Genomic DNA, 24,023 nt, shown 5'->3' on the forward strand with positions numbered 1-24,023 from the left:
TTGCCTCTAATTATTTACCTAATTATCATTTCGGCCTAATTATTTTGTCAGACACAACATTACGTCACCCTCTACCGATTGACACAACTCATTGACCTCTACCACTTCTCAATTACAACTGCTACGGACACGATTTTGCGTGTTTTGCCTCTAATTAATTGCCTAATTATTTTTTCTTGCACAAAATTACGTCATCATCGATTGATTCACACCACTCTTTAACCTCTACCACTTCTCAATTACACCTGTTGCAGACATTTACATTTTTCGCCAGTAAGAATTACCTAATTAACCAATTGGTCTAATTATTTTTCGGCAACAACAATACGTCACCCTCTATCGATTGACACCACCTATTAACCTCTATCACTTCTCAATTACTCACAACTGCTGCGGACAGAAATCTGTGAACATAGCGAAATAATGCTTTCGCATTAATAACTATTCGAGACCTGAGGTCATTCGACAAAAAAACGCCGTTTGGAAGACAGGAGGATAGACCCTGTATCCGCAAAGCGTTTTTGAACCAGTACGTGCGCTTCACGACATCGGTTAAGTATTACGAATGTATATATGGTTAATATTTAACAGGGTCATGATCAGCGTATACGCTATTCGGTATATACAATGAATGGACATCGGCTGTATCCTACCAAATCACCAGCCGGGCAAATTGGTAGTACACATGGCACAAACCTAGCGTGTATATGGACATTATGTAGGCCATCGCACTTCTTGATCCTCCATAACCTATTAACGCAGTATTGATACTCTTCGCGCAGATAGTTGAACACGAAGAATACATTCGTTGTTTGTTCTTTTTATTATTCGCGCAGTTTTGTTCACTCGTCGCCCTCATTTTTCACTCAACTTCACCATTCGAATTACAAAGCAGTGGCGCGTGATAGCTGAACTATAGGTTACGTAAGACCGCTTTGGAATGCGCATTGATTGCTTCACTGAAACAGTCTATAGGGAACCTACACTGGCTAGGCGGCGCTGCATTTGTTCAGCAGCGCACCTAAGAAATGTTGCTGTTGGCCGCTTGGTTCGCGATAAACGACCGAGCATATTCATCATCACTAGGGCTTTTTTTTTTTTTTAATCTACACCAGCTACACCAGTGCAGCAAAAATTTATTGTACGTATAGGAGATATTCTACAGTGGTGTAGCTGGTGTGGGTTAAACAAATCGCCCTACTGTTATATATGCGCATGTGACAGATAACGTCCTTGCCTAGGAGCTATCGATGTAGCCCAGTTATCTGACACGCCATGCAAAGCTTCGACAGAGCGTGCAATCTGATCTCTAAGTTCATGCAGGGGGCGTGAAAACATCCTACGAAAGCGCCTTAAAAGTATTTGCTCTTCTCACTAGGCTATGTGTTGCGGCGCGGCGATCGCCACAGCAATCTTCATTGCAGGGTGCCTATACACTTGTACCAATCTGGCGGCCGGTAAATTAGGTTGATTAGCACTAGGGACTTCAAGTATTTATTACGCGCGGTCTACAATAAAATTTTTCGCCACCCGCCCTTATCCTTCGTTGGATGCGATGATAAAGGATAAGATTTGGTTCCCTTCAGTTTCAATTACGGTTGAAAATGACTTAGAATGTCATTTGTGAGCGCATTGCCGATGGCACGATTACCAGGTATGTGGACGCCTGCATAGCGCACAGTCTTTGCGGCAAGGAGCAATAAATGTGTTGCCGTTTAGATAACTAAAACGCGCTAGATAGAGACCTAGAAACTCTTTACTTCATTCATAACATAGCCATTCACAATGAAGAAATGAAGAGTTGGGGTATAATTGTTTGCTTTAAAAACATTCCCCCCCCCCTCCTCCCCCACCCTCAAAGAAAGAAAAAAAGATCGTTACACGTGTATTACCAACCTTTCAAACTGTGTTACTAACTAGAGCTACTGTCATGATTGAGAGCGACCACAAAGGCTAACATTAACACTTCTCTTTGCTTACTCAGCCGTTGCAGGCTGCAGTCCGAAAATGCATCCTTAAATCATACAATATACCGCACAATTCATTGGAACCATTCGCAAATTTATTTCTTTCGAGGCTCGGAAGAAATACGAAGAATATTCGTCATTCGATTTCTTTTTCAAAGCTCTGAAACGGGGTTTTCTATTAAGTTGAAGTGGCTTGAAATATTTGGCCACTCAGCAGACCTATCTAATGAACTGCTTAATCACAACAGTCATTGGGGAAAGACGTTCTGCAGGGACAAACAGCAGTAATGCAAGAAACTTTCCTTGTGGGCTAGGACCCAAATTCGGCTCATCTGAGGCGTCAAATAAATCGGTTCACTCCTGCTCATTGCTTTCAGTTATACAGCGAGGTGATTAAGTTCAAGATAAAGACGAAGTCCGCCAAAACGGATACCGTACGCATGATTTTCCTGGACTTGAAAACAAACCTCGCAGCCTATTTTCCAATGCTGGCCAACATGACTGATATCATCCTCGAAGAGTGCTTCAACTTGATCATCCGCCTGCGCGAGGTACGTGAAGCTAATCGCTAGTTAGAAGCTTTGGTGTATTTGTTGCATATCTTGTATTCACCAGAGTAAACTGCTGGGGTAGTCGGTTCATACTTCGTATAAAGGAAACCAGCGAAAACAGACGCAGGACAAGAGCAAAGGAGGCAAACACACCACACCGCTGGACTTACAACTAGTTTATTCTGATGAAAATAGCGTATTTTATTAGAATTCCCTGCGCACACAACATACAGACACTCTGCACACCACATGATGAAATGGCATTTATGATAAAAACTTGCGAAAAGCAAGGTGCTCGTGTGCTGTGCGATGTCAGTGCACGTTAAAGAACCCCAGGTGGTCGAAATTTCCGGAGTCCTCCACTACGGTCTCTCATAGCCTAAGTTGTTTTGGGACGTTAAACCCCACAAACCGAACCAATCCTTTTCGGTGATAACCACAGACGGAACACTGACGCAGTACTGCTTAATTTTTTTTTTTTTTTTTACCGGGAATTCTTCTAGCAGCTCACGCTCACGTTTAGATTTCCCCCGACCGATAATGCTAGCGGTGTAAAAGCGAGTGGAACAATTGTCGCAGTCCTTGACAAGTAAGGCTAAATTGCTTCCTGTGCCAGTGCCCAAAATTGTTCAGTGTTGCCTCAGGCGCTCATTTAAGCTTCCTGAGATTTGACCGATGTAAATTTTTTCGCATGAGAATGAGACTGAATAAAGCACGCCCACTTTGCATGTAGTGAACGTATACTTGTGTTTGCAAAAAACAAAACAAAGAGAATTCAGGGATTAGTTGTGCGCAAAACGAACTACTCTCTGTAAACGGTCTCTAAAGAACACGTGCAAACTTGCGACTTTACAACTAGCGTGTCAAACTTTGTACGTGACCTTGCGATCACAGCAGAAAATGAGCTTTGTTTCAGCGATAGTTGCAAGTAAATTAAAGACTCATGGAAAATGACAATGCTCATTTTCCTCGGCTGTTATCTCTTTGGTGACTTTATTTGAGATATAGCTCACATCTCTCACAAAGGAAATCTGTATAGCTCTTTTTTGTAGCCGTATAGCTGTGCTTAGGTGAATGTCAATGAGTAATCACCCCCACGTAGCAGATTCTAATCCACCCTGGGGGATACCCCTCAACTTTGAACCAACTCATATAAAAGAGAGAAAACTTTTCGGACGTCGATAAAAATCTCGTACTGACACAGTACATTTGTCGCGAACAAACAGATAAGGCCGCGTAGTGTGGAAGTAAATCTTAAAGATATGAAGGGAAAAGACTAGCGCAGTGAACCTTCGCGGCAAGTGGCGATTTCTCAAAGAAAAATGCTCATTGGCATTCAACAAAGAAGTTCACAACAGATCACAGGTGCGAACCTAAGGGCGCTGCAGAAGGCAGATCCTCAGAACAAAAGAAATAGTTACTGAAATTAAGCAGACGCCACTTACACCCATTTATATCACAGCACTGGTCTAGCTGACGGTGCATAATCACATAATTATGTTGTGTTAGATGAGCTCCCTTTCTCTGTGATATGATAACACAATGATAACAAAATTGTAGCTGAGCTTAGCTTAGTCAAGTGCGCATTCAGGCTAAGACCCTGTTTCCTGCTACTCATAAATTACTTGTAAAAGCGTAGTTAGGCGTGACAAAACGAAAATACCATCAGAGTGGCTTGTTGGGCAAGTTGGCTGGACATTATGTCAAAACAGCGCTAGAAGCAATGACATGTGTGTTTTTCTATCTATCTCTCCGTATTTCTAGCGCTGTTTTAACATAAAGAAAATACCAGCTTGTATTGCCTCAAGGTTACCCTCCAATTATTTTTTTATAGCTCTCACTCGACGGACGCCCAATCCGATTTGATTAGTTCAATAGTTCAACAATAACGCGTGAAATTGGACGAATATTAAATACTCGGAAGTGGAGAGCTGCCGGCAGATTATAACATTGTTTCATTTTCCATTACAGAATTCTCTGAGTCAATCCTTTGAAGAAATTCTAACGCCTTTAAAGGAAATGAATGGAACTGAAGGAGTAAGTGCTACCGCGATTTCGCCTGTCGCTAGACCAGAAGGCAGAAATGCAAACGATCTCCCTAGCAGAAACTTGAAAATGTTTAACTTTAAGATAGTGTTATTTGACGAAATTGCGTTGAAATAGGCCTTCTCGCTAAGAAATATGGCACTGCCAAGATCACCAAAAAGCTGACACACTAGCCTGCCATGGAAACTCTCTCCGATTTATTAAGATAAATCTAGTTCCTGTTGGTTGAATGTAGTTAGCACGCAAGCTACACTCATGATCACTAAACGCGAAGAGAGGAATGAGCAATGAACAACACGACTTACTAATCACAGGTGTTTCATTCACCGTTCTCAACTGGATATTTATAAGCTCAAAGTATTTAAAATTACAAAGAAAATGTCTTGCATGTGCGCTTACAAGTACAACACCGCTATTCTCCACTCGAAGCAAGTGTGATCTCTTCACCTTCATTTCACGCAGAGCAGCTGATGGAGAACTTATGCAAACACAGCAGACTTAATGATTGGGAAAAAAACAACATCCCATCTAGAGTAGAAATCGCAGCTTGTATTATCAGCGGTACAAAATATGCCCGCTATACGGTGTACGCTAATCCTGAACTCTTTGAACTCTGTTTGCAATCAATCCGCATGAGCGTATAAACAAGACAGCGTTATGATGATCTCTATTATTGAAGCTCCCTCCTTCAAATCCAACACTGGTGGAGCTTGTATCGTCGTATTTATAACGTTTGGTCGTGAGCCTGTGCACATATAAGAAAGTCAATACCAGAAATAATAGCATGTAAAAACCTCTGTTGATTGCGCGTAGCCAACACCCGAGTACGTTCGGTCAACATTTGGCGCCATCTATATGCAATAATCTGCAACGGCCCAACACGAGGTACCGTTCGCTTCATAAAAAGAACGAATTAAGAAGCATATCGTTTATCATTTTCTTTCAGTGGAGCTGGGTAAAGTTCCTGAACACCGTGTACAGGGATATCCACACTTTCACCGAGGACAGCAAAGTCATCGTGAGGAACCGTCCTTTCTTCGACGCCTTTATTTCTTACATCGGAAAAGACAGGTGAGAAAAGTTCTCAGCCACGTTTCCTGACGCCGCCGTCTTTTTGGCTATCAGGTGACGAGAAGTGCGTGCTTTAATTTCGTCAGCTTTATCTTACCCAAAGCAGCAACTGTGAGTTCTATCACCTGCGCATATAAATTAATTTAAAAACAAGTAAAAGGTCCAACAAGACCCTATTAAGTACGAATTATACTGTTATGAATCCAGGCCAGAACAGTGGCCAGCATGGTGTTATGTATGGTGTTATGTATGGTGTTATGTATGTTATGTATGGGCAGCGCTCCATAACAAACCTCTCATGAACGGATGCACGAAATTTCGGTGCCGCCTTGGCCCCTTGTTCAGTGGTGACAATATGGCGACATAGCCTTTAACTTTATTCTTTGTTGCAACATTCCGCAAACAAGCAAAGGACTAATTGTCCTGAAAGTCATGTGAGTGGAGACGGATTATTGTCCATTACGCGAAATGAGCACTTGTATAGAGTAATGGCGAACAAGCATTCTCGCGTTTGGAGGGTTATGTGTACTTTCGAGGATTGTTAGCAACATGTGGCCTGTTTGCGTTGCATAGTTGTAAAAAGGTAAGCTTGCCTCGCACCAAGTGATAAATAGGCAATATAAAATAGAGGATGAATCACACCTAAATATGACTACTTTCGTTCATAAATCAGGCATTATTTTGCCGTCAGACCTAGAGCAATGATCGCATCTACTGTTGCCACTAATTCTGCCATCATTACAAAAACCAATGCTATCACTACTGCGTACTATTATCACCTCGATTACGACAATATAATGTGCTAAATTGATAGCACTGTATTAGTAGTGCTATAAATCTGTATTCTCCAAGTTACTTACTACTGCTTCAACTACAATCAAAAGTGCTAAAAAGCGCAGAATCAGCACGACTTCATAGCCCTTATGAGGTAGTTCTGCTGTGCACATTTGAGGAAGCAGCAAAGAATCATGCTTGGTTCTTATTATTGCTCCAGACAACGGGTTTTCCTCGGCGGGTTTAGAGAAATTCAGCTCCTTGACTTGTGTGGAATGCTGCACTTGCTCTTGGCACTCTTTAACGACTGCTATCCCCACGGAAAAAAAAAGAACACGGATGTCGACAAAGGACATTATAATGTGCTAAAGCACTAGTTCGACGCAGTTTACCTTTGTAGATGTTACTTGTCAATAGTGTTCATGCTGTGCACTCGCCATACCGATGAACCGTGATCTATGTTACGCAAGTTGCCAGGAGCAGCCCAGCTATAAAAACCAGGCTTTAACTAAGCCGTACGAACGTTCCTGCGTGGTCTATAGCGGCAGCCTGTCTGACTCGAGATCCAAGGATTCTGTAACCTAGATTCTGACCTTACCCTCTCATCTTTATGGCAAAACCCGCTTTGGCAACGCTTGTATGTTCGACAACGCAGGAAATGGTGAGCGGGTTAGACCTCGTTACGCAATGCTTCCGCAATTAAGGAATGTACCATCACTACCGTATTAGAAGCGTGGATTAAGCGATGGCAGGCCTTCCCCTGGCTAACTTGACTCACTGCCCGGCAGCAAGCACAGGCGGGCCGCACTCAACTACCTGGGTTTCTTCGTGCTCATCTACCTGATGCCCTTCTACCCGGACGCTTTGGCCAAGGACTCTCAACTGATCGGCGCCAAGGTGCACACACCGCCCCATATGCCGCAGAGGCCGCAGATCTGCCTGCGCCGCAGCGAGTTCACATGCCCGTACGGAGTGCCTTCGCTGCTGGCGCAAGTTTTTGCCAATTCCACCAGCCTGGCCGATGTCACAAAGAACGTGAGTGCTTCCTGCAACACAGTCTAGGCTCAGTCGCCTGCTGCCTGGGGCCTTATCGTCCTACAGGCGTACCTTTCCGTTTGCGCTTCGCACCTGTCGTAATGAAAAATGCGGGAAGTGAGGAAACAATCACACAGACACAGCAGGTATGTCATCGCCGCCGCTTGGAGCCTTATTTGGCCGGGTCGGCTAACTTTTCTGTACCACAGGGACCGTGTCCTACTAATTCGCTGCGCTAGCACCTCATGACGACAGTAGCGCCATTAACTTCATCAGGCATGGCAACCGAAGCATGATAAAATTCCTCATTGATCGGCGTTCACACAGGCCCGTGAAAGTGTTTGGGCATGAGGTACGTTTATGCACGCATATGACATAATGGCTCTATTTTTGTCATAACCAGCGAGGCCCCATCCGCCCCTCCCCCATCCAACTGCGGCCCCAAGCACCAAACCGTGACCAATAATAGAAGACAAAACTGAAGAAAAACTCTCTGAAGAGTTCAAAACGCACTGCCCCTGGTTTGGCAGGTCGCTTCAGTTTCTGGCGCATAATATGCGATTCGTCAATTCCTGGCAAACTGGCAATGGTTTTTTTTTTTTTGCATTTAAGCTTCCGCATAAGATTGTACTAAAAACATTAAATGTAAAAGTGCATTAAATGTAAATATTATCGATACTCTCAAACAAACATGCTGATTCACAAATAAGGTTTCGAACTATGAGTAATCAGAATGTGGACCGCTCCCTCACAGGCAATGAATTAAATGTCAGTGAGTCCTAAAAAAGAATATGCCACGAAATACTAACACGCAAGACCTCTTCATGCGAATGAAGAGTAACACGGCACTGGTTAAATCCCGTGCAAAAGTGGTAACGTTGTCGAGTCTATCCTGGCCAATGTTGAAGCTATGAATTTTTTAAAAGGAAAGACCCATTGTCCCAGGGCTACTTTGATTCATCTCATTTGTCTCGAATACAAATCACAGGTTCTTTCGTCATAAGAATCATTTCGTGTGCTGGCTTGAACGTCTAAGAAGAGAAATAAGCAAGGTAGTGCATGTTTTTAGTAAACTTAATCTGGAAACGTATCTGAATATGTTTCTTGTGCAGCTCACATGGTGGATTGAACCTTTGAAGAAGACGATGACGCTCTTTGTGGAAAAGGTGTCTTGGTTGGGAGTGGAGGATGTGAAGCTAGTCCAGGAAAAGGTACCTCGTCTGCTGTTTCATTTGCATAGCACGAAGACTGAACAGCTGAACGCGAATAAATAGTTGACAAAATAGAGTTACGCATTTTGTGAAAGTTCGAGCAGTAAAGACTCTGCGCCACAAGGTGAGGGCTTTCTTTCTGAGAATCTCCTTGATGAAGGATGGTGTGTTACAATGGTGATTATGCGCGCGGATGCTTGAATTGTCATCAATTGTGCTTACTACGCACAAAATGTGGGTTACTGAAGAAAAGTTTACACTACTGATATAAACGGTGGGACATAACTATCCCTTGTAACAGGTGTGCAAACTTTAGGAAGCCAAGCGTTTCTTTATGCGGGGTGACGTAGCCCAAAGCAAGCAAGTGAGCGGTGTTGAGCGTCGCGCGATCTTACGTGCAGAGCAAAATTAATTAATTAGCACAGACTAATAAAGGAATTATTGAATTACTAGCCTCAGGAACGGTATATCGCCCTCTATAACAGCTGTCTGAATCGTCGGAACCAAAGTACAGTACATATAGTTTGGGAAAACTTGTTCCTGGGCGAGTTGGTTAGATTCCATTATTATTATTTAAAGGACCGGATGAAACGGGACAAACACAGTGAAGACCACGGGACGGGGCTCTTCGAACCGGGGTCTTCACTGTGTTTGTCCCGTTTTATTCATGCCTTTAAATATTTAGAATGCAGTACATGTAGTATTTTGCTGGCGTCATAAACATCTCGTACAATACGCGTCAGACTCTACACTTTATTTGGCAACCCACATTCCCAGTCCTCCTCATCGAATGAAAGTGCACGCACGGCATGATTTATTCCGCTGCTTGGAATGCCGTCCGGTGAACGGTCTCGTAAATTCACTCTAAAATTTATGCTGCGTTTGTAAAGAAATGTTGCTGTTTCCTTGCCGCATAAATTAGCCTCGCATTGTAAGAAAGTCATGCTTTGTTTACATGTGCCACACTGAAGCCAGCCACAGCTTTTTAAAAGGGGTGTTTTGGGGGATTTAAGATAGATTCTGCAGCACGTACTACCTGTGTTGGCGGGCGTCAAAGAAAAAGGTGAATGATATTAACCGTGAGATAGTCAACTAATTCGGGTATTTAACTTTTTAGCTATTGCAGTTAGGTGCCAGCTCTCAATTCAACATTTGTAGCCGGCAATTCGTACTGACCATGTCAGAGTTTACGATTTTGATACCCCGATTTCTTTTGGCGCTTTGGCTTGAAAAAAATTCGCTTTCTCGCGACAAAGAAGCATGCTTTCGAAAATCCCGCGCTCTAAAAACAACGTCCTATCGTCATCGATCAAATACAGCTCAGTTCATCTATTGTCTGCGTGTTCAGGAGCAACAGAGCGTAGGCAATACAAAAAGTATACGTGGTGGCGTCAATGATTGGCTGCGCTGGTGCATGTTTGTTTTCAGGGCGCTGGGTTTTCGGAACCGCGCTTCTTTGTGGTGAGAGGAAGTAAAAAAAAAAAAGCAAGCAATGCCCTAAGCTTTTCTTAACTTAGAATGATCTTCTGTTGGGCTAGTTGTTGATCCAATCATTTATGTATTAGTGGCGCAGACAGACACGGACAGAGGGAGGAGACGAAAACAGAGCTGTGTTCGTCTATCCTCCCTCTATCCGTGTCTATCTGCGCTACTAGTACATAGGTTTTCGTGACCACGCTAACTGTTATGTGCTTTAGGATATAATGCTTTTTCCAGCTAAACTTATAACACTTAGAGATCAAATTTTGCACCGCAATTGCATTTCTCGGCAGTTTTGTTCGGTTCATTTGCACGATTCGACGACAGACAAGTCGGGCGAAGCAAGACAAGCTGGTGTCCTAGCGATGGCACAGATGGAGCCACATCATGTCATTCCGAGCTCGTAAAGAATGAAATCTATACACTGAAGAAAACCTTTAAGTTTAGTACAGTTGTGATCAAACTAAAGTTTGGTGATCAATTTTGATAAAGTAGTAGAGAAAGTGTCTTCAAGCCTCCTGCAAAACAACTCCGTCTGCCTACCTTCGTTCGTCGATTCTCTATGGCAGTGTTGCCTCAAAGAAAACGAAACAGCGGCGCCGGTGGCAGTGCTGGAACATGCAGTGGTCTGTTTTGTTTCGTCGTCGCCGCAGACGGCGCCTTCTAAACGGCTTGTACCTAATTGATCAAGCAAGTACTCACAACAATTTGGCATAAAACAATACTGCCGAACAAATGCCATTTATGTGCTAAATTAAAGCCCCAGGGAATTAACCGTTAAGTGTGGAGAAGCATTCTATGGCATGCGTATATTTGCGCACACGTGGTATATCGCCCTTAACGCAAAGTGCGTAGCTCGCTTACACTATAATTATGCAATCATGAAGACTTAAGCCTATATTAGCTCACTTTTTGGGCTTCGTTCACTGTCTGTCAGCGTCACTCGTACGACAAACTTTTGCGTGATTATAAGATAGCTGAATATCAATTTTTGTATTTCTCATTTTCCAGTTCTGATCTATATGGTCTGCTAAGGCACTAGCTGTTCTTCAGTGACAAACACGCGACTTTCGAGCATCCATGAGAAGCAGCCACACCACTGGCTGGTTACCTAAATAACGCAGCCAGAGGTTAGTCGGTGCACGCAACTATAGGGACGACAGCTATCGTCGAAGAAGGCGCACTAGCTTTTTTGTCATTTCTGTGACTGGCCGCTTGCCGCTGTAGTCTGATGCAGCCGTCGTGCCGACGTGCGGCCAAGTGAAATGAAAATCGGCTGACGGCTTCTTTAGAAATAAGGCCTCTGATTTTCCGTGAGGATAAGCCTGTTCTAGGGCGTTCAATCACTTCTTCAAATGTTGGACCTATCATGCTGAGTATCTACCAAAACAACAGCAGTGCTAGGTATTGCATTGGGAACCATCATCTGCCAGAAGCTATTCCTGCTTCTTTGCGTCATAGTTTCTCAACTTGCTGACATTTCGCTTTCTGGTGAGCGGTCCATCACCAAAATTGCGCACCAATCATTTGTTCCTAGCAGCTTGCACATTTTTTTCACGCTGAGTGGCACAGTGCTCAAACTATATTACAACTTCAACCAATGATGCATATCAAATCGAATCAAACATATCTGGCGTTCCTCATAGCCAGTTTGTCGCTTAGGGACATTAAACTCCACCATCCATAATTAATTCGCTTAGGGACAATAAACCCCACACTCCACAATTAATTCAAGGACAATGCGTAAGTTGCATCAGTTCAATGCCTACTATCTTGGGACACCGTATCTCAATACCGGAGTTGAACTTTCAGCCTGCTCGATTCATGGCCGCTTCCATGTTACTCTTGCACTGTTATACCAATGCATTGTCATTCCTGCGGTATTACTGCTTGTCATGTTTCCAAATAAGGTGTTATCATCACTTAAATAAAGAAAGGGTCTGGGAAAAGCCACTTATAGCCGAATATCGTATGAAAGATCCTTCCTAGGACAATATCGATTGTCAATTTCCAATTATTGTTACTAATTTGCCCTGTACGTGTCTCGACCAATCAGGCTTTACTCGGTTAAATGTGCACACAGTTCGGCTGTGACTGGGAAAAACTGGTCGCTTCAGCATATGTAATTTTCATCATGCGTTATGTCTGTCTTGCTCTAACAAAACTGCGGTCAAATTAGTTTTTATTCCAGTGTTCATTGCGCATATTTATTTCAGATCAATAACATGGATGTGCAGCTTATGATTCCCAAGTCGTTTATGGAAGTAAAAGCCAGTACAAAAGAACTGAAGTGCGATGTGAGTAAGCTCTGAGAAAGTTGTCTTCCTCTCCGATGCCATGTCCATGCTATAATTACACTAGACATGTTAGCTTCAATAGAAACCTAAAGCGAATCCGTTATATTTTGCAGGCTGGAAGTTACACGATAGAAATGGCGCAGATGTACACGAGTGCAAGCCTTAGGAGCCCTCGAATTTTCTAAGAAAACTGTCACATACTTCAGTGCTAATGACTTCCGCGAAGTCACAAAACTTCACGCGAAATGTTTTTGACGTAATACCAGCTCATCTTATGAAAACCAAAAGCTAATGTTTCACTTCTATCATCATCGGCATATAGTTTGATACCAGGATGACTCCTTCCTTAAGCAGCAAAGTAGTATGCATCTAAACCTGTTAGTAAAGCTGATTTCACTTTTATCTTCGCAGTATAAACCTGATCTCTTTATGGCCGACCCTATGACGCATTTCGTAAAGGCGATGTACAGCGGTGCCACTGCTATGAAGAGTGAGCTGAGGACAAATAAAGCGCGCCCAATGTAAGTAACTTGCCTTTACCTAAATATCTACAACTATCGTCTACTTAAAACGTGTCTCGCATTGTCTTCGCTAACTGCTTCGAACAAGCATATATACGCAGGCAGGAATTATCCGCCCGAAGTATTTATTTTATTTACCTTAGTGGTGTCCCACGTATCGCGCGCGTCAAAGATGGGTCACAAATGCCAGTAATTTTCTTTAACACTCGCAACGAAAAACATCGAATCTAGACATTTTCTACAGACGCCATTTTGAGGCGATGCCATTATTGTAGGGTTTGGGCGACCAGAAAGATGTGCATAAAATGCCCTGAAAGATAACTGACGGCGAGACGTAATACAGTGGCAAAGCAAGACAAAATAAAGGAGGTACACGTAAAAACCGGCATTATAAGCTCATGAAGCGACAAGTTATCTGTTCTCGTGTGTGGCTACATTTGAAAATTCTCCCACATGCGCATTGCTACGCGTTTAATAGATAAACTTGTAAATGGTGCCTCTGTTATCTCGTGCATACTCCCCGGGCAGCACATCACCATTGGACCAGCGATGATCCAATGATGAAAACATTGACATCAATATCAGGCCAACATTGGCTATCAGGAATTCGGGAATTGTTGGCCCATAGTTCAAGACAATATCGTCCATTGTGCAGTCCGTTTGGCACTATCAATATGGCGTATTGTTGGCGTTTCCATTCACAGCTCATGTAGGACAAAGTCCCCAATTCATTACCGTATCCAATGTTGGTAAACCAGTGGCTTTTCCTGAATGACTTATACCTGGCTTTTCCAGTTATGTCCCATTGTAAGCATGCACATTCGATAGGCTATGTCGAGCCTTGAGGCAACTGATCATAAGCATAAAGTCAACGGCTACCGTATTATCCGAAAAACCCGATCACGAATTGCAAATATAAAAGCCTGATACATTTATTTCTAGGAATCTCGGTGGCCTCTCGTCAAGTTGAATGCCGAACAGCTAAACAAATATGAGCGTTTTGCTCAGTGTGGCCTGTGCGATAAAATACTGAGCAGTGTACGGCATAAGCCACAACTGTAATAATACTTGCGTCTTCAAGCTTGAAGATCCCTGCTGACTAGCAGACGTACAAATTGACTTATTTCTGAAGGATTACGAATGATGTCAGAAATTCACACGCACAAAAAAAGAATGCAAACTAAGCGTAAGCCGGTAACAAGTTTCACAGTGCATCCAATCGGTCACTACAAAAACGGCCGATATAAAGTCGCCGTCGTGGATAGGCTAGACGTGAGGTGAGCGATGGTCCATTGTTCCTATAGACACAATGCTAGCATCTTATTTGACACAGTGCATAGCAGTTTAAACATGACATGTTTTTCCTTTTGCCTCCTAAGTAGCTGAATTACTTTTTATATTTTTATCATCATCTCTGTTTTTCAATTAGGCCAACTAAATATAGCGTAAAATTGTAATCTGTTGCGTTGAAGAAATATTTATTGCATTTTCGTATTTCGGCACGGTGATGTTCTTTCTTCACTTTTGTGCGTTCTTCACGTATTGCCACTTATTATGTTTTAGATCGCTTTGTCTTGCTATTTACAGCAACATTGTCTCATGCTAATTTCATATACATTTCTATCCATGTTACCCGTAGCGCATACGGTTCGCCTTGCCGAAAAGACGAGCTTTGACAACGTGGCACGACTGATTTGGCAGCAGCTGTCAACCCGGGTTTCTCAATTCATATAGGAGGACGAAGGGAATCAAACCATCAAGGATCATTTCATTCCGAGTCAGATATGCTACCCCAAGGCCTCGCAGGCACGCTCATATGGCTCTGTTGTGCGAGGCTTTATTACTGCGTAGGGCCCCGCTGCGGTGGCTCAGTGGTTAGGGCGCTCGACTGCTGTGGCCAAGGATCCCGGCCCCCGCGGCCGCTTTTCAATGGAGGCGAAAAGCATACGCTGGTGTACTGTGACACGTCAGTGCACGTTAAGAAACCTCAGGTAGCCTAAATTTCCGAAGCCCTCCACTACGGCCCCTCTCATAGCTTGAATCGCTTTGGGACGTTAAACCCCACAAACTAACCAAACCAACCAACTCTATTTAGGTCACGCGGACGGAAGCCATTAAAGCTAGCTGTCTCGTCATACTCTTAAAGGGGAGGCTTAAGGGTCCCCTGAATGTGCAACCGACTAATCCATTGAGGTTATTACCCGCTAATACCGGTGGTGTTTTACAGGCTTCCAGTGACGTCCAATTTCGAGTTCACGGCCAGCTACAAAGCAGAAGAGAATTCCTTATGTGCGTATCTCTGCTCATGTCATTGTTTTTTGTTGTTGTTGTTGTTGTTTTTTTTTTCAATTGAGAGACTCGCGCTTAGCAGTCTGTTTCGTTCTTCCAGACGTTCCTATGGGCCTTTTCGGACAGATATTGAAGGCAGAGAGACGGGAGACGAAGTAAGTCGCTAATGTCACAGAGTGATTTTATTCAGTCTTCCGTTTATTTTCACGCAAAATTCGAAAAAATTAATTATGGAATGTCATAAATATACTCTGCGTATGTGTAAAGGAAAAAACAAATTCTATGAGACATAATCTTTGTGTTGAACACTGCGTTCTACTATACACCCGTTTTTTGCAAAGCGCCGCCGTAAGTGAACACGTGTGCCCAACACAGAAGCCGTGTTTTTATTCATGGCGTCTGTAAAGAGCGCCATGTCAGACGCTCTTATGTGTATAATCGAGAATATCAAGCCCGTGCTGCAAATAAATATGATGAAAATGAGGATTTATATCCATGTTACTTAAAAGTTTCACTCCCAAGCATGTTTCTGGAATGTTGGCTCATCTTCGAGTTTACTGTGTCAAAACGTGCAAGGATTTCAGTCGTCACTTAGATTTTAAAATAGCAGCCAACCCCTGCCTTCTAAGGCCACGGACAATATCAAGCTAGTTCTAAGAAGAATGGTGAAGAACAAAATGGCATATCAACTCGCTCAGGCATCCGTTTTAACAATATCAAGCATGCATAAAGTATAGCTTTTCGTCTCGCCCACAATCTCATCACAGGTACGGGAATAAAAAAAAAATACGAATCGCAGTTACATTTTTCAGTTATTTTCAGTAATAGTCTGGTAGTCTTGTATTTTTCGAAGAAGTGTTTAGAAAAACAAACTAGGTGACAATTAATATGAGCCGCTAAGGGTATGATGCGATAACGTTAACGTTAACGTCTGTGGGTCCCTTTGTGCATCCCGTATTGAGCGCACTTGCAAATTGTTGCTCGCTCAATCACTAACCCTTTAATCTTCGCCTCTAGTATTTCGCACCTAGTAGCATGTAGCAAAGAACAGCCAATTCAAGTGAAAGACCGTCCGACATAGATATTTGTAAAGCATAGTGGGTGGAACAGCGCGAAAAGACGAAACACAAGAAGAGACGCACAACAGACGAGCGCTGACTCGCAACTAATTTTTTATTAGGGAGAAAGCGGATTCTTATACAAAAAAATATGTCACATGATGTTACAAAGAACGAAACCCTTAACCAGGCAAAATTCAAGAGATATCTTCTTCCTTCAACAGCCACGTGAAAAACCCTATCAAGCAAGACCAAACATACAAGCCCCCCCTCCTCCCCAACGGCCCGTTTCACAAATTATAAATTATCACCAAACATTATCCAGAAAAAAAAAACCTCTTTTTCGATAAGCACCAATGAAGGCTGGCTGACACACTGCGACTGCTTCTTGCTGATATAATATGCCTCAGTAATTTCTCTCGTAGTTTTGTCCCTATGGCGAAACAAAACCTTTGTTATTGAAACCAAGGGGTGACAACTTTTGTTATTCTGCTTTCCTTCTTTCCCACAAGCCCTACAATGATCTTTCAAGTGAGAATATCGTGTGTCCGACAGCGAATTGAGGTGTTCACGCAGACGAATATTTATGCACCGACTCATGTGACCTATGTATACCCTATTGCGTGACAGTGGAATTTCGTACACGACAGCGCAGGCGCAATCTACTAATCACGACCTATGCGAAACCTGGCATTCAAACGGGTTACTCTTCTTTAGCTTGTACTGGCGCTTCCTGATAGCGCAGCAGAGCCCGCCCAACTTATGCGGCGCCGAAAAAACAACATTAACTTCGAATCGCTCAGCTACATTTTTTAGGTTATGTGCAATCTTATGCATGTAGGGTATCACTGCTAGTTTTTTCTTCTCACTTGAAAGATAATTGTAGGGCTTGTGGGAAAGAAGGAAAGCAGAATAACAAAAGTTGTCGCCCCTTGGTTTCAAAAACAAAGATTTTGTTTCGCCATAGGGACAAAACTACGAGAGAAATTACTGAGGCATATTACATCAGCTAGAAGCAGTCGCAGTGTGTCAGCCAGCCGTCATTGGTGCTTATCGAAAAAGAGGTTTCTTTTCTGGATAATGTTTGGTGATAATTTATAATTTGTGAAACGGGCCGTTGGGGATGAGGGGGAGGGGGGGAGGGGGGGCTTGTATGTTTGGTCTTGCTTGGTAGGGTTTTCCACGTGGCTGTTGGAGGAAGAAAATATCTCTTGAATTTTGCCTGCTCAAGAATTTCGTTGTTTGTAACATCATGTAACATATTTTTTTTTGTATAAGAATCCGCTTTCTTCCTAATAAAAAATTTGTTGAGTCAGCGCTCTTTTGTTGTGAGTCTCTTCTTGTGTTTCTTCTTTTCGCGCTGTTCCACCCACTATGCAATTGTACCAACTCGCCCAACTGTCCATCCTACTTCAATATATTTCTAAAGCCCCGTTTTAGCCAAGCCACAGGGATGTGCGTGCGTGGCCTAGTAGTATACGTGCCTTACTCCTTGCCCAATAGTCTTGCAAGATTTGTTTCCCATTTTAACTTGCATCACAAATGAGAAGCCTAAGTTCGCATCACCTGCCATGTCATGTGATCTCCCGCCGACCAATCAGAAGCCAGCCATGACACACCCCACCTGTCCGCGGTTTTCCGCACACAGAGCTAACGCAGAACTTCCTGTACAACGAGGCGTTGAACGCTATGGCGTTAAAACTTGCTGACCTCACTACTGCCGCAGTGTGTATAGAAAAAAAAAGGAGGGGAGTTCACCTGAGTGATTGTTTCTTTACTTCCAGGATATTCTACATCTTCAAAATATTGCCGGATGTCATACGGGAAATGGTTCGGGTATTCATGAAGCGCAGTAAGCCACCTTGCATTATGCAACCTTCATGCTCAACACTAAAGCTGTAACGCTTTTTCAACGAGCCCCTTGTAGAAATCTGGTTGTTTTTTTATTGACACCTTTTTTCGCAACGGTATATAACGATTCTACACTGCCAGGAAAGCGACCGGCAATCTTGGTTTGTATCTTAATCGATCTTTTCTGTTTTGTCCAGGTTCACTACCATTTTAATTAAGCTATGTACGGTTTTACTAATTTAATATGCCCAATCCTTTTAAAGTAATGCTTCATATTAATTTCCAGGACGGCGAGACGAGATTCATAGCGAAAGCAATGCCTACTAACTATTCTCATGACGGGTACTAGAGAACATAGCACTTCAAAATGAAGCAAGGTTTTAAATACGTACCTGCCTTTTTTCCTCAGTCAACACTATCTGCCATCCACCTTTTTGAGTGGCCAACAAGAGTCTACATACTAGCTTGGTAAACATTTGAAGCTGCGATGAGAACGGCTTAGACCCCAAAAGCTTTCATAAACCACGGCGACCCATGACCAAAGGCGCCTTGCGAGTTCAATACAGTGGATGCAGTCGCACTGTCTAGCTAAATCTTTCAACGTGATCCATGATTGCAAGACTGATGTGAGGCCTGACATTACCCTCTCAATAGTAGCTTTTTTTTTTTTTTTTCAACTAAGGTTAACCCTGGAAATTTCAGTTTCAGCCCATTACTTCCTCATAGCTTTCTGAATTGACAGCTTCACAAGATCTCAAACGCATTTGAAGGTATCGCACTTGATTATTTTAAAAGACTAGTAGCATCGCTTTTATAACAGATGACTGCGCCTTGATTCTACTTGTATTAAAAAATGGTCGCCCCGCTGGCTCATCTTCATTCCGTCTCTTTGTGCTTACACTGTTTCGCAATCCCAGACATGATGTTGTTAGCAAATTTGTCATCTTCATCTTCATAATTGGTTCACTAGGTCCAGAAATAATTTTATCCTATTTCTGATCATTTCGTAAGCGCCAGTAACACCCACCTCGAACAGAGCTTTTCATTCCCTAAACACTTACCGCCAGCACGCAGCTGTTGTCAAAACCATCAGCCTGTAATAGTGGACGAAAGTTGGGGTGGAAGAAGCTGGCTAGAAGGAAGAAAAGATCCCACATTTGTACTCACTGCGATACCTCGAGGGTCTCGGAGGAATTAAAACCTCACCAAACTTTCTGTGGTGTGGAAGTAAATTGATCACCATTTACTGTGGTTTGAAAAGGACTCTATTCAGATCCACTTCTGAATTTCATGTTCTCACTATTATCGGCCCAATACGCATATACCGCACTCCCGCCCGTAATAATACTCCTTCCCTACAACGTAGGCTACACGGGACCTCTGTCCCGACTTTGCGTTTACTTTAGTGCAGCTTCCTCCCTAACATTATTGGTTTTGCATCTTCGTGTGTGAGTACATCTTTGTCCACGAAGAAATGGTCATTTATCTTTATCATTTGGACAAGCCTCTTGTGAGTCTGTAGCTCAGTGTGGGGCTATACATTTTTAAAACTTTTTCGCAGCGCTAACGTACTCAGTGCACACACATTGGTCTTAATCCGTCTATCAGCAGGGGTGAGTTCATCGGAGTTCACTGTGCTGACTGGTAGCTAGGAAAGTAAACTCGTATTATGCATTCTCATTCATATACTCTCCACCACTTCTGAAGCTAACACTTGCCCCCTTGCTGCCCTCACATCCACTGCATCATATCCGAAAACCTTCAAAAATCATCCATGAATGCCTAAATTTATTTCGAAAGCAATACTAGGTCAGGTCTAACCGCTCGTCGCAGTGTGCCGTGTCCGTGTCCGTGTCCGCGGTCCCCGAGCCGGCGCCGCGCCTAACAGAAGAAGAAGAAAAAGAAGAGAAAAAAGAAGAATGAGAAAGAAAAAAGAAGACGAAGACGAAGAGGAAGAAGAAAAAAAAAGAAAACGGAAAGAAGAAAAAGAAGTAGAAGAAGTAGGAAAAGAAGAAGAAAAAGGAAAAGAAGGACAAGAAAATGAAAAAGCAAGAGAAGAAAAAGAAGAACGCTCGGTCACCCGCAGCTAATGCTTTCGCTCCATATTCGGTTCAAGAGCGTTGAACCCTTCTAATTTTACTTAATTTTCCTTATGCAGTGAGAGCAAGGTATCAAAGGAATTTTCACCTTTCTCCGCAACGCCACCAAAATTCGCATTGGATATTAACGGTCAATGTACAGACACAAAAGGGGCAAGTGCTCTCAGCATCATATTTGTAAGATGACAAAAGAGTTCTGAAAAAGACTTTTGCAATGTTCTGTAAATGGGCACCTCTCCTTTATACAAAGTAAAACTCTGCTACCTCTGACGCAACAGTGCTCAGCGATTCTAATAGGGAAGGTGGATTTAAATAATGACAGCTTGCGAATTTCACTGTGCTAATACTGAAGTGCTCTTTGTCATTTCCTTCATTTCTCGCCTTGACTTCTTACTGCGGGCCCTCACTTACCTACCACTTAAATTATGTGGCTACCAGGTTCATCTATTATTGTATAAGCAGGAAAGAATAAGCAAACTTGCTTTGGTTGGGACTCACTGTTATACCATGCGCTTTAATGAACTTTCTGAAGATGGTTATCTGCTCTCGCAGCGGTCGACAAAATTCTGGAACGCAGAGTTATATTGCACTGCAACCAATGTACCTCATTAAAGAACAATTGCAGTTTAAAGACACTCAAGCCCATGCAAAATAAGAGACACACAATCGACATTTATAAAGGGTTATCTTGTGGGCGCTCGCCCTGTCTTTTCTATGTTATCGTCATCCTCATATTTCCACGCGGCCTTATAGTTTCTCGGCGAGAAATCATAAACCATGACAAAAACATATATCGGGAATTAATTTTGAAGGTGGCGAAAAAATTGGCATGGTTGTCTTTCCTCGGACGACAATTGTTGCTCTATCGGCATGTGCTACGACCTTCAAGAGCTCACGTGGCTCACTTTCAGGCTTCCTCTCAACTAATAAGACGTCCTGGACGAATGACACGGCCGCAAGGTACTTGGATGTGCAGAAGTGTATTTTTGATTACTATGGGGCCATTCTTAGTGATGTCGACTTTCAGGTAAGCTGTGTCTTTTTTTATCCCTCTTGATTATTTTGGCGAGCTATAGCGTCACGCAGTTGGCGGAAGCATAATAATAGATAAGTAAAATAAATAATTTCGTCTATGTTGTAGGAAATAATATTCACTACAAAGGGCAGCTAACGGCAAGTATTCGATTGAAGATTTTAAGACGAGCCAACGTGCTTATGAATTGCAAAGAAAAATGGCAGATGAGGAGCAACGGAGAATTGGAGGATAAATGAATGCGCAGTCCTAGAACCAAATAATGTGTTTCACAAGCCGTGAAATAAATTGGGCAAGTTGTCTCAAAAAATGAGAGGGAAAAATAAATTATGTGGGAGGGTTGGAATATTTACATTTCTTTCGCCGATGTAACAGCCGTTGTGTAACGCAAGCCAAGTGAATGACAGCTCCGTGTTTTGTGCAAAAAAGAAAGAGAAAGATTTAAAAGACCAAGGAAAGTGTGAAAAATGAGGTTGAAATATGTTCCAACTGCGTTTGTGACGGCCTTTGCTTATCTTCACATACGAGACATGTCAGCATGCTCGAAGATGGCGCTAGGTGCCATGCCTGTGCAATTAAAGCAATTCTCGCAAAAGGCGAAGTGAAGCAAATTGTTCAGTTTTAGGGTTGCTCTAATGGAAATACTTGAGGTTAAGCTCCAGCATTTTATTTCACCTCATCTGGTTCATGCCTTGTACTCTTCCTGGTCGCCTAAGCTACCAGTTACCTGAAGCTCTCGCTACCCGTGAACGAGAGAACCTAGGCGGCAGGCGCCATTAGTGATGTAGTAGGTCTGCACTGCACAGGGCAGGAGAAAGAGCTAAGCAGCTTTGTTTTCATCTCAGGCTTTAGATTTTAATAAAATACTCCATCTCTGACCAAACTGGTGCATTCTAGCGGATTTTATCGATGTGACGGAGTGAAAAAAAGACGATTTCAGAAGAACAGTGCTGATTACACATGTGGCCACAAGTTTCGAAGAAATCCATAATACGCAAGAGTGTGGACAACTAAAAGCGAGGAAGAACTGTGGTTAAGGTCCTCTCTCCTCTTGGCCGCTTCGATCAGCATCGTTGCATGGGAGATATTTTTCCAAGTAGACCAGCCGGACGCGGGCCCGTTTTGTAATCCTTCAAGCAAATATGTTCTTCTTCCAAAAAAGCTTAGGCACTAAAATCGCATTTTGACTTCCGCATGCGAAATGCAAGACGTACAGCCTTTGTCAGAAGTTTAGAGCCCAGGAGGTCTGCCTCGCAGTGGCTTTGTTCGGCTTGTAATGCATTTCCGGTGCTCGGAATCTTTTGATCGTGACAACATTTTTGTCCTACCCTCTCCGATAAAAATGACCTCCACTGATGTTAAATCAGCGCCACTACACGGCTCAGAAGCACATCCCCTGAGCTCTACACTTTTGACAAAGACTCTACTTCTCTGCGTCGCATCTCTTCCTAGATGTCCGTGAGCTGCAATCCGATGCACATTTCCATTGTTCCCATTACAATTGCATTTGATGCCCATGCTTCATGTGGTGTAATTTTTAACCTGCCTGCACTTTAGCTTAGCATTCCCCTCTGACCATGAGGGAGAAAATTTCTGATGCAGAACATATGTAGCCGGCTTCAGTGTGTTCTATAGAGCGGAAGGTATACACGTTTCTCGTGTCCGCATTATGTGTACATTTTAACAAGCAGCATTCTTGGCTTCTTAAAATATCCTCGTTTCACTGATGGCCAGGGGTATAATCAAGGCAAAGCGCGCTGTACCTAAGCTCATACCACAACGAAATTTTCATACAGCTACGGCTAGCGCAAAAGACAGTGTCAACTTCAAGCACGTGTTACCACACTAGCTCTGCACAGGTTACCGGTATTCAGATCCAGGTGTCCGGCAATCACAGGGCCTCCGCTTTTTAACTGCATTGCTCGCTCGGGGCTTGTCATAATTGGAAATTAATTTCTAGGCCTCTTCCCATTCCATCATTTGTCTCAGATTTCAGTACAGGTTTACACAGTGCGTGGTATAAGTTACCCCACAGAGTCGCAACGTGCAGGAAGCATAAAAAATTGCCTCAGTATTTCGTGAAACAATGTTTGTTCCGAAGGCTACACTTCACGGGGGAAATAGGAAAAACGAGAAGTATGAGGGAAGCTTCAGCCTTTCACATTTCATCTCGGGTCTTAAAGTCGCTTACGTTTGCGTTTGCTTACAATAAATATGTTACGTCAGCAGTGGCGTATGTGTCCCGTGGGTTAACCGTATGAACTCGCGTGATCAGCCTGCTTCGAAATGGATTACAGCGGGCCGGTTGGTTCGCAACAATTGTCCGAGGATATGCTGTGGGGTCGCACGGACGCCTGGATCGGACGCCCGGCGGGGCCAGCTTTGTATATGCGTGAATTGGCTGGGGATGTCATGACTCGCCATGACGTCAGTTTTGGGTATTAGACACTGCCGAACATATCCGGCTATGACGTCACGACTTGTCATGCCGTCACCAGGTGATGACGCCATAGTCAGTTATTTCTGTCATTATCATCACTGTCACTAACTACCACTAACTATCATTATCGATCACTATCTACCACTAACTAGCGGTGTGAGATACGGCACGCCAAGCGGAATGAACAGCAGCGAGAAATAAGACATTTCGACGACATCAGCTTTGTTAGCTTAGGTTTAGCTAACATGGTCTGGAAACAAAACAGCGTTAATTGTAATCTACGTCTCGCAGTCATAAAGCA

General features: G+C 43.1%; 1 protein-coding gene across 1 annotated transcript in view; it reads left to right on the forward strand.

The window, feature by feature from the left end:
* Positions 1–24,023, forward strand: part of LOC146196450 (uncharacterized) — a 43,118-nt gene that overhangs the window by 13,583 nt on the left and 5,512 nt on the right. Inside the window, exons 5-15 of the mRNA XM_084597018.1 lie at positions 2,345–2,518; positions 4,490–4,555; positions 5,511–5,635; positions 7,198–7,444; positions 8,557–8,655; positions 12,351–12,431; positions 12,843–12,952; positions 15,180–15,241; positions 15,342–15,396; positions 18,084–18,151; positions 21,161–21,276. Of these exons, the coding sequence (XP_084453144.1) occupies positions 2,345–2,518; positions 4,490–4,555; positions 5,511–5,635; positions 7,198–7,444; positions 8,557–8,655; positions 12,351–12,431; positions 12,843–12,952; positions 15,180–15,241; positions 15,342–15,396; positions 18,084–18,151; positions 21,161–21,276 (1,203 nt within the window). The remainder of the gene's footprint in view (positions 1–2,344; positions 2,519–4,489; positions 4,556–5,510; positions 5,636–7,197; positions 7,445–8,556; positions 8,656–12,350; positions 12,432–12,842; positions 12,953–15,179; positions 15,242–15,341; positions 15,397–18,083; positions 18,152–21,160; positions 21,277–24,023) is intronic.

This window comes from Amblyomma maculatum, chromosome 3 (assembly GCF_055883805.1).
Source record: "Amblyomma maculatum isolate TAMU_Amacu chromosome 3, ASM5588380v1, whole genome shotgun sequence".
NCBI lineage: Eukaryota > Metazoa > Arthropoda > Arachnida > Ixodida > Ixodidae > Amblyomma > Amblyomma maculatum.